The sequence below is a fragment of the Gekko japonicus genome, unplaced genomic scaffold (assembly GCF_001447785.1).
Source record: "Gekko japonicus isolate JY-2015 unplaced genomic scaffold, Gekko_japonicus_V1.1 scaffold2199, whole genome shotgun sequence".
In the NCBI taxonomy this organism is placed as follows: domain Eukaryota; kingdom Metazoa; phylum Chordata; class Lepidosauria; order Squamata; family Gekkonidae; genus Gekko; species Gekko japonicus.
The window spans coordinates 249,600-260,884 of record NW_015164259.1 but is presented as its reverse complement, the minus strand read 5'-3'; the positions used below and the strand labels follow the sequence as shown (position 1 = coordinate 260,884).

Sequence of the window (11,285 nt, the reverse complement as noted above, 5' to 3'; positions counted from 1 at the left end):
ACGAGTTCCCCCCGGGGCCCGATCCGGCGGTGCCGGGGAATGGGCCTCTGGGGCGGGGTTTTCCCCGCCCCCCGGGGGGACTTGGGATCTCTAATGGCACTATACCCCACCGAGGTCCCTGTCTTCCCCAAGTTCCATTCCCAAATCTCCAGGAGCTCCCCAACATGGATTTGGCAACCCTACCCACCATCCCCTGTGGGAGGCCAGAGGAGACCTGGCAGCCCTACATACCACACTATACCATACTGCTTTCCCAAGACGCCCATGCCTGCTTTCCCAAGAAGCCCTACATACCACACTATACCATACTGCTTTCCCAATCCAACATGGATTTGGCAACCCTACCCACCATCCCCTGTGGGAGGCCAGAGGAGACCTGGCAGCCCTACATACCACACTATACCATACTGCTTTCCCAAGACGCCCATGCCTGCTTTCCCAAGAAGCCCTACATACCACACTATACCATACTGCTTTCCCAAGACGCCCATGCCTGTGCTAGCCGCATTAAGCGACTTTGCACAATCCACTCCTTTCAACAGGGTTCCCATGGGCTGCTAACACAAACAAAAAGAGAGAGAAAAGAACAAGGCAGCCAAACAGATGCATCAGGCTTAACTCCCAATTAAAAACATGTCATAGAAAAAGCAGTGAGTCACATCTGCTGCGTAGGAAGCCCTCTCACCTTATCCCAGATGTTTGTGCATTCAAAGGAAAAGCTTGCTGTTCATACTCTGTTTTTTCAGATAGTGAAAGAATATTTATTTTATATTTGTTGCATTTATTGTCTGTCTGCCATTCTTGTTAAGACCCACTAGGGTAATAGGCTAATTTTAATTGCCTGTGAATTTTTAGGCAATTTTTTTTGTTTCCTCCCTCTTTATAACTGCATTGTTTCATTGACTACAGTAGGGTGCTTTTCATTGTTCCCTAATTGTGAAATCCAGTTTACGGCATGTCTTATACCGGTTTTATTTTATTGTCTGTTCATTGTGTGATCTAGTTTTATGACATTGTTCCTTGTTAGGATTATACTGGTCTTTACTGGATCGTTTTGATAACTCTGGGGTTGCTATGGCAGAGGAAGGCAATGGTAAACCCCCCCTCTGGTCATTTCTGGCCTCGAAAACCCTTTGAGGGGTTGCTGTCACTTCGTTACTATTATTAATCTGCCTTGAGTCTTAACAAGAAAGTCAGACAATAAATTAAAGGAAAAAAACCTTAATCCTAGTTTACTAAGATTAATTTATTTAATTTGCTCATTTAAGATTAGCATTGAGTGCTCCAATATTAAATGACAGGCAGCATAAGACCCAGAGTGAAAGCTGGGAGATCTGGGTTCAGATCTGTACTAAGACAGGAAGGTCGCTTGCTGGGTGACTTTGGCCCAGTCGCTCTCTCTCTCAGACTAACCTTCCTCACATGTATCCTTGCCTACCTCCAGGTCAGACCTGGAGTTCTCCTGAAATTCCAACTGATCGCGAGTAGAAGGAGCAGTTTTTATGGAGAAAATGGCTGCTTTGGAGGGTGGCATCACATCCCTAAACGCTGCCCTCCTCAGGCTCCCCCTCCAGATCACTAGGAAGTTCCCATCCCAGAGATGGCAACCCTGGGGTCACTTTGGGAATACAGCGAAGGGGAGAAGCCCTGAATTCCTTGGAGGGAGGTCAGGATAAAACAAGACAGCAAAACCAACAGATACACCTTTCTCCATCATGACAATGCCATGGCAAGAAAGGCTGCATCTGTTGTACTTCTGACTGCCATATATGCAGCTCTTCGAGACTCAGGAGCCCTGCCAGGAAACTGAATGCCTAAAAAGCATTCTGCACACGCTCACTGGCTCCCCGTTTCCCAGGAGGGCTGACCCCCTAGCAGCTAATGAACCAATCAAACCCCAGGATTCAGATCCAGTCAAATAAATCACGACGACTCCGCTAAGTTTTGCACTCTTCAGAGGGTACCTCGGAATCACACGCGCGCTCACCGAACCCAGTTCTCAAGCCTCACGGCCAACAAGAAACTCCATCGCGCAGGCGCACACCGTTGCCCTCACTTCTTGTGTGCCGGGTGACGTTGCTCCGCCTTGCCGTCCGCGCATGTGTGTGTGTGTGGGGGAGTCGGTAGCCATGGTTACGGGACGCGGAGCGCTGCTCGAGCCGGTCTCGAGCTCGGTGCAAAGAAGGTGAGAAGTGGAGCCCGCCTGCGGCCATGACTGACATCTTGTGCGACTGGCTGAACAGAGAAGTGAAGCTCTCGCGGGTAGTGGGTGAGTCCGGGGATATGCAAACAGGTGGGGGAGAAGGGCTTGCGTTGCAAAGAGGGAAAGCAGCAGGCAGGGGCGGATTCTCTCTCTGGCCCGTCACGGGCACGGAGAACGAGTGGAAGTGAGCGCTCGGTTCTTGACCGAAGAGTTACCGCGGCTTAAATTTGCCTGGCAAAAATCTTCTCCTTTTGTCCTTGGTCCCAGTCCCAGAGGTGTGAAGTTCTTTGTCTATTTCGTTTTTGGTTATGCAGCCTTGCTGAAGGAAAAAGTACTTTGCACGTGCCCAGAGGCATTCTGTTAAACGAAAAAGGAAAAGAAAAAAACACCATGTGTCTTGGGGCACTTTAAACAAGTTTTTGTTGTAACGTAGAGCTCTCTCGTTTTTATTTTACCATAACTTTAGGCGGACAGACTAGAGCCCACTTTGTCAGATAACCAGGCATCTGATGATGTAGCTTCTGATCCACTAACGTTTGTCTTATACTAAAAGTTAGCTTTTGTTACAAGTCTCTTGTTTATTTTTGCTGCAACAGACAAATGCCGCTTCTCCTATAGATCTATTAAGTACATTAATACCTGTTCTATATCTATTTATTAACTATGTATTTCCAGGATAGACTCGGGTGGGTAGCTGTGTTGGTCTGAAGCAACAGAACAAAGCTTGAGTCCAGTGGCACTTTTAAGAACAACGAAGTATCTGAAGAAAGCTGATACCCAGAATTAAACTTTGTTGGTCTTAAAGGTGCCACTGGACTCAAAATTTGTTCTGTATTTCCAGGATGTTCTTTAACACTGAAAATGGGTGCAGGACTCAGTGCTGCCAGTGAATACTTTGCCTCAGTCCCAGATGTATAAATCCTTTGGGGGGGGGGTAGTCAACCTGGCCCTCACCTGGATGGCCCAATCTCATCAGATCTCAGAAGCTCAGCAGGGTCAGCCCTGATTAGTACTGGGATAAGAGACTCCCAAGGATGTCTAGGGTTGCTACACAGAGCCAGGCAGTGACAAACTGCCTCTATTTGTCCCTCGCCTTGAAAACTATGGTGTAGCCATGAGTCGGCTGTGACGGTCCTTTCCACCAGCAGTCAGCCTCATTGACGGAAAAGTTAACTTGCCCAAGTAGTTCATATTAAATCACACACTCCCACGATTGGTTTTAGCACTGAAAGTAGGCTCTGGGGTTCTGTTTTCAGCAGATGTTTAGACTGTGTCTCTGCTCCAGTTCCTCTGGAAGGCCAACAACAGAGCATTGAGGTTGAGGCCTTCTCTTGATGTTGACTCCTGGCTGTGGGATTTAGAAGTTTAGTGCCTCTGAATGTGGAGGTCCCCCTCAGTCACCATGGCTAGTAGCCACTGATAGATTTATTCTCCGTGAATCTAATCCCCTTTTAAAGCAGATTATTCCTGTGGGATAAGAGGATGGGTTCTCTTATGGATTAAAAACTGGTTAAATGACAAGAAGCAAAGAGCAGGAATAAAGTGACAGTTCTCACAGTGGAGGAGAGTAAGCAGTGGGGACCCACAAGTATTGATATATTGATACTGGGGTTGGTACTATTTAATTTATTCAGAAATAATCTGGTATAGTGGTATAGTGACAAAATTATTCAGGATGGTGAAAACCAAGGCCGACTGTGAAGAGCTCCAAGAGGACCTCTACAAACTAGGTGAGTGGGCGACAGTGTGGCAGATGAAGTTAAATGTTGGTAAGGGTCAGGTGATGCACATTGGGAGGAAAAAAAATCCCAACTCCCCCCCCAATAATTTTTTAAAAATTAAATATAAACAAGTAACATATTAATAAACATAACAAAGCCCTAATGATTTACAACAACTTAAAAAAAGTTATTTGCCATCTGGAAAACAAATACAATTACTACATTAGAATGAATACAAACAACAAATCTCAACTTCAAATATTGGGTAATGGGGTCTGAACTTGCTGAGTCTGAGAGGGAAAAAGATCTTGGGGTTGTAGTGGATGACTAAATGAAAGTGTCAACCCATTGTGTGCAGTGGTAAAAAAGGCAATCTCTATGTTAGGGATTATTAGGAAAGGGATTGAGAATAAAATGGTCAAAACTGTAATGCCCCTGTACAGATCTATGGCGTGGTCTCATTTGGAATACTTTGTACAGTTCTGGTCACCATATCTCAAAAAGGACATTGCAGAGCTGGGAAAAGGTACGGAAGAGGGTAACCAAGATGATTAGGGGGTTGGAGCACCTTCCCTGTGGGGAAAGGCTGAAGAGCCTGGGAGTTTTCAGTTTATAAAAGAGACGACTAAGGGGGAACATGATAGAGGTTTGTCAGGGCTGAACTCATTAGCATAATTGGCCACACCCCTGAGAGCACAGGTCATTAGCATATGAGGCCACACTCCCGTGTTACCAGAAGTGTGGTCATTCAGTCACACCCACCTTTTGCTTCTTATTCTGTTTACCTTGTTTGTGGTCAAAAACAGGGCTTTTTTTGTAGCAGGAACTCCTTTGCATGTTAGGCCACACACCCCTAATGTAGCCAATCCTAATGAGTCTCTGCTGTTGGGTGTGGCCTATTATGCTAATGAGTTCCTGCTGGGCGTGGCCAACTCAGGAGCCAGCCGGAACTCCGTTCCTGTGCGTTCCTGCCCAAAAATAGCCCTGAGGTTTATAAAATTATGCATGGGATGGAGAGAGTTGACCAAGAGAAATTTTTCTTCCTCACCCAAAATACTAGAACTCGAGGGCATCAAATGAAGCTGATGGGCAGTAGCTTCAGGATGGACAAAAGAAAATACTACTTGACACACAAAGTGATTAAATTGTGGAATTCACTGCCAGAGGATGTAGTGATGGCCACAGGAACACACAGCGTTAAAAGAGGATTAGAGAGATTCATGGAGATTCACTGATGTACCTCAGTGGCTACTAGCCATGGTGACTGAGGGGAACCTCCACATTCAGAGGCACTAAACCTCAGCATGCCAGAGCAAGGAGGCAACATCAGGGAAAGGCCTTGGCCTCTATCTGCTGTTGTTGGCTGTCCAGAGGAACTGGTTGGCCACTGTGTGAGACAGGATGCTGGACTAGATGGACCACTGGTCTGATCCAACAGGGCTCTTCTTATGTTCTTATCCTAGTTACAGTCCAAGCTCCTGGATTTAAGGCCACTTAATGCTTTCCTTTGGCTATTTTTGCAGTTGGATCTGAGTAAAGACCTGTTCCACTGTTCATTTATTATCCTCTATCGTATTTTCTAGTAGGTGTTAGATAAAAATGCAGGCAAAATTAGAAGCCCAAAAGGAGGCAGTGAGTACTCGGTCTGCCAATTCTGGTTTGGGAAATTCCTGGAGATTTAGGGGTGGAACTTGGGGAAGGTGGGGTTTGGTGAGGAGAGGGACCTCAGCGGGATATTCATTTCATCCAGGTTTCAAAGCTGCCGTTTTCCCCAGGGGAACAGATCTGCATAGCCTGGAGATCAAATGTAATTCTGGGAGCTCTCCAGGTTCCACCTGGAGGTTGACAACCCCAATGGGCTTTGCCAGAGGCAAAGAAGGACACTTGAAAAATTAGCTTGCAATTGGGGACCTTCCTCATATGCTTCTGGGGTAGCTAGTAGGAAGCATTTGCCTTTTGCACGTGTCTTTTATAAAGGCCCATGTGGTTGCTTTGATTTCTGTCCATCTTCTGCTCATTGCTTAGCCTCTGACATGGTACTAAAATCTCTGTTTGTTATAGCATGTTGGGGAAGTGGATAGGATTAGGAGAACAGCAGAGCAGGAGTAAAAGAGTCCTTGTCCTCTCTTGGACCTTTCAAAGGTCCAGGCACACTTGAGATGTTTGGCCATCTATATTGGAGACCATGAATTAGGTCATAGAATCATAGAGTTGGAAGGGACTTTCCAGGGTCATCTAGTCCAATCCACTGCATAAACTAGTTTGCTCTGGAGCCATCTTTCCTGAGCTAAGACAAAAATGTGTGAGCCGGGGGCTAAAAAACTGTGAGCTAGCTCACACTAACTTATCTTAGAGGGAACACTGGTCCCAGGACAGATCCTTGTGGCACTCTACTTGTCCCTTCTCTCGAAGAGGATGAGGAACCATTAAAAAGCACTCTTTGGGTGCAATCTGTCAACTGGTTACAGATCCACATAACAGTCATAGGATCCAAACCGCATTTTACCAATTTGTTAACAAGAATATTATGTGTAACCTTATCAAAAGCCTTACTGAAATCAAGATAAACTATGTCTACAGCATTCCCCTGATCCAACAAGGTAGTAACTTCCTCAAAAAAAGAGATAAGGTTAGTGGCTCAGATATCACTGTTTAATACAGGAGTGTGTGATAGGTATATATTGTGGCTTCCAAGCGTACTCCCCCTCCCCTGTTTTGCAAGACCAAGAAGGCAGTATAAATAGGTGGTTTTTCAAGTGCCCCCCCCAATGTTCCACTGTACATAGCTAGTAGGCTACATCTGGCCCTGCTGGTGGACCTCCTGATGGCACCTGGGTTTTGGCCAATGTGTGACAGAGTGTTGGACCATTGGCCTGATCCAACATGGCGTCTCTTATGTTCATTTGGCTCTGTGGCTCACAGGTTGAGCAGGCTTGCCAAATGCTTTGGGAAGTAGGTTTGTATGTACCTGGGTATGTTTTCTCAGTTCGTAAGTGAAATACCTTTGTAGATGGCACTTGTTCTGAGTTACACAACACTCCCTTCACGTTCCCAGAACTCCCCTTGGGGGGAAAAACGACAACAACAGGGAGGGTTTTCGTCAGCCAGAAGTCTTATGTGGATTCAAGAGACGCAAAGCGGTTGGGTTTCCTCAATTAACAAGGACTCTGGAGGGGCAGACCTCCCTCGTACGTATGTGTTTATCCAGCGGTTCTTACTGTTTCAGCTACAAATGCCTTTCCCCCAGGGTAAAAATCATATCCACGCTGAGCAATGAAAATTCTCTAATGGAAAGCAGGGCTAGTGGATTTCTAGCTCTCTTTGGGCTGTGGGAAGAGGCAATTATATAAACACTTAAATTGCCCTATATCGCCTAGGTTCTCTATGCCACGTACTGGGTTGAAATTATTGTGTCACTTCTACAAGTGAAGAGAGCCTTGAAAACACTGAGAAATTGTGCCTGGTCCTTCTACTTGTGTGCTCGTGTAGGACTAATTCATACATTAAAAGACAGAGGGGTAGGTTTATGGTTGCCATCCTCCAGGGGGTGGCTGGAGATCTCCCACTATTACAACTGATCTCCAGGCAACCGAGATCAGTTCACCTGGAGACAATGGCTGCTTTGGAAGGTGGACTATGGCATTATAACCCATTGAAGTCCCTCGACTCCCCAAACCCCGCCCTCCTGGGGCTCCACCCCCAAATCTCAACATACTTCCCAACCTGGAACTGCTAACGCTAGGTAGGTTCCCTGGAGATTGTTTCTATAAAATTATAGCAAAATGTGGTTTGGGCTTATACTTCATCTGATCCACCAAGGCTCGTTCCAAAAAATACATATGATAGTTCTTCAGTTGGTTTTTTGGCAGGCTTGCCATCCCCCCGCTGTGAGTGGAGGGTCCCCACTACCAGTGGGCGCTTCCCTCTGGCAGAAGAAAAAATGTTGGGAAACGGGGCGGCACGGAAGGGGGGAGGAGACATTCTGATGTACTGACATAACTCACTGTGTTACTTCCGGAAGTGACCGCAGCCTGTTGCCAGCAACATCATTAGCACACCAGCAAGGGTCCCCGCAAAGGGGCAGCTCTGGTAGGCCATTTCTACACGGGTTATCTGCCCTGGGTTCAGTGCTATGGGGAAGCGGATGTTTTTCCTGCTTATCCATAGTATCGTGGTACATTCATACTCCTCTGGGTGTTTCCCTGGTTTTCCCCAGTCTTTCTGAAACCTGCTTTGCTCTGACGTTTTGGGAAAGATTGCAGTGGAAGTTGGACGGCTGCTGTGTGAGTGGGAGAAATTGGATTTTCGTCCTCTCGTGGCATTCATTTTTCTTCACCCTGCGGCGTGCATTTCCTCCCCCATGCCACTTGGGCGGGGGTATTTTTTTTAAAAAATGGAACTAGAATATCATTAAAGCAACATACTATTGCAACAGTAGGTAAAAGAATTCTCCGCTTTCATTGTTTTAAAAAAGTAAGACTCTAGCCGTTTCCCTTGCCGAGTTATAAGGATAAAGGCACATCTTCGCAACGAACAAAGCATTTCTTTCCTTCTTTTTTTTTAAAAAAGAGAAAGCTGAGAATTCATAGAACTCATGACATCTATTGTTACGACATTGTATCTATATAACAGTATTCTAGTGTTGATTTTTTTTTTTAAGGCAAAAGTCCTGGCAACTCAGGGGAGCCACTGCTGTAGGTCTGAGGCAGGGAGACTGCAGGGTAACCTGCCACGTGGGAGCCCCGTTGCCACTGTGTTTTCTGTATGTTTTAAGCTCCATCCTACATTGCCTCCTAAATTCAAGCATCGATCACTTGATTTCCTCTGGGGGCTCATTCTGACATAATGATGGAGCTTTTGGGGATCCTATAAGATCAGCTGCAAGGTCAGTATCGTCTGCTCAGACTGGCAGTGGCTCTCCAGGGGATCAGACAAAAGTCTTTCACATCACTGGCTACTTGGTCCTTTGAGCTGAAGGTTCCTGGGATTGAACCTGGGGCCTCCTGCATGCAAAGCAAATGCTGTACCACTTAGCCACAGCTCCTCACCTGGTCCTATTGTAACCAAGCTGATCTTCCTTTCCCAGTCCTCATGCCAAGATAGAGGTGATATGATGGCATATTTTGTAGGAACTGCTGGGCAGAGTGCAATTGATGCTCAAGTTGGTAAAGGGAAAGACAGTCCAACCAGGGCTATTTTTGGGCAGGAAGGCACAGGAACAGAGTTCCGGCTGGCTTCCGAGCTCACCCCTCCCTCGCCAAAAGCCCTGCTGTTGCGGTATTTGAGTGCATAGATTTTGCGTCAAAAACTGCCTCTTTTGCAATTTTGAATTTTGCCACTAGATGCCTCTGCTGTACTTCCCCACTAACTGGTCACTGCAATGCCTTGCTTCTCAACGCTCACTGACTGAGACCTCTGATTTGAGAGAAGACTGAGCTTGGGGTCCCGTTTAGCTGTGGGACGTTTGCCGCATACAGTCTTTTTTCTTCATTTTGAGGCTTGGTTTCTGTGTACTAAGCAGGTAGAAGAAGCAGGGGTGTGGCCTAATATGCTAATGAGTTTCTGCTGTTGGGTGTGGCCTATTATGCTAATGAGTTCCTGCTGGGCTTTTTCTACAAAAAAACCCCCTGAGTCCAACAATATATTGGTTCTATGCCATGAAAGGCTTTAAAAGTCAAAATCATCACCCTATTTATTTATTTATTTGAAACATATTTATTTGAAACATATTTATCAGCCACCTTTCTACTTGCTGGAACTCAGGGCGGATTATGATGTAAATAGAACATAAAACATAAAAATACATAAAACACCAGGGATTACTATCAGAGCTTAAAACTGCTGATAGGTAGGAGAACTAAAGTAATTGAATTCTCTCCAGAATAATATCATCTTCAGCTGCCTGCTAAAGATTGAGACAGTGTTTTATGTATAGCCACATGAGCAACAGGGAAACTACAGTAGACTGTCCTCATGTGGAAACGACCCTTGTCTGTTATAGTAAAGTAAAACAAAAGTCCAGTGGCACCTTAAAGACTTAAATCTTTGAGGTCAGTAAAACAAAAGTCCAGTGGCACCTTAAATCTTTGAGGTTTTACTGGACATTTCTTTGGCTGCCTGCTTTGTCTTGCAAAACAAGAATATTGTTTGGTTGTTGTGGATCAGAAGTAGATTGTTGATCGGTGGTTCCTTGTCGAGCCAACATCCCCTACCCATCCCCGAGAACAGTATCCGTGCTACCTGAACTGCATGGGAATAAACCACGGGGAAACAGCGTTCATGCCTCAGTGATAACGTACCAATCAGCCCTTAGATTTGAACAAACTGCTGATGAGTCTGGCAAAGCCAAGTAAGCCCTGATTGATATTTCTTCATAGAATAATCGAAAAGTCAATGGCAAAGACAGCTCTCTCTCTCTCTTTTCATTCAACCAGATCAAGAATCTTTTCCTAGAGAGTTTGCCTCTGGATACCTCATTGGAGAACTTCTACACAAGTATGAACTTCAGGATGACTTTGACCAGTTTTCGCAAAGCAGGTTAGTAGTTTAAAGGTAGCTCTAATGCAGCATTTCCGGGCATCAGATCATTGACAGGTGTTACACTGAGATTCCATTGACTTTAGTTTGTGCAAATCGCAATATTACCACCCGTGCTGCAATTCCTGTAAGATGGAGCGCTGCTGGTTAATGGAGGTTGCTGCTGCTAACTATCCTCAGCGCCTTTAAGCCTATTGCTAGAAAGTGGGGGTGAGTTATGCCATCTGCACAACAATGCCATGTGCCCAAACACGTTGTGTACGTGTCACCTAGAAGATCCATCATATATGGGCGGAGGGATGTAACATGGTAACTTGGAAGGAGAGATGAGTGAAATCAGAAGTTCCCGGATCAGGATGATTATAGCTCAGTGGCAAAGCACCTTTCTTTGTTTTAAAGTGTATATGCTACGTTTTCAGTTTTACAGGATCTGAGGTGGTTCACAATTCCATACCGACATCCAGGGGTCATTTCGTAGAAAAAGAGCTAGGGGAACTCATTAGCATAACTCATTAGCATATACCACGCCCCCTGACATCACTGGAAGTGTGTCATAAGGCCACACCCCCTGACATCACCAGACGTGTGTCATAAGGCCACACCCCCTGCCATCACCGGAAGTGTGTCATAAGGCCACACCCACCACTCAGTTAGTCTTAAAGGTTAGTCTTAAAGGTGCAATTTGTTAGTCTTAAAGGTGCGGGAGTGCGAGGAAGCCCCGCGAAGGCCCCTCGCCCCCAACGGTCCCAGCCACCGCCACTGCCGGCCTTGCGGCTCCACTGCTGAGCCCCATCAGATGCCCGGCGGTGGACCTGCAAGGCTGG

General features: G+C 46.0%; 1 protein-coding gene across 1 annotated transcript in view; it reads left to right on the top strand.

The window, feature by feature from the left end:
* The first annotated feature begins 2,211 nt into the window (after positions 1-2,211).
* SPEF2 (sperm flagellar 2) overlaps positions 2,212-11,285 on the top strand; it is a 148,785-nt gene continuing 139,711 nt past the window's right edge. The window contains exons 1-2 of the mRNA XM_015408709.1: positions 2,212-2,269; positions 10,359-10,461. Coding sequence (XP_015264195.1) covers positions 2,212-2,269; positions 10,359-10,461 — 161 coding nt within the window. The remainder of the gene's footprint in view (positions 2,270-10,358; positions 10,462-11,285) is intronic.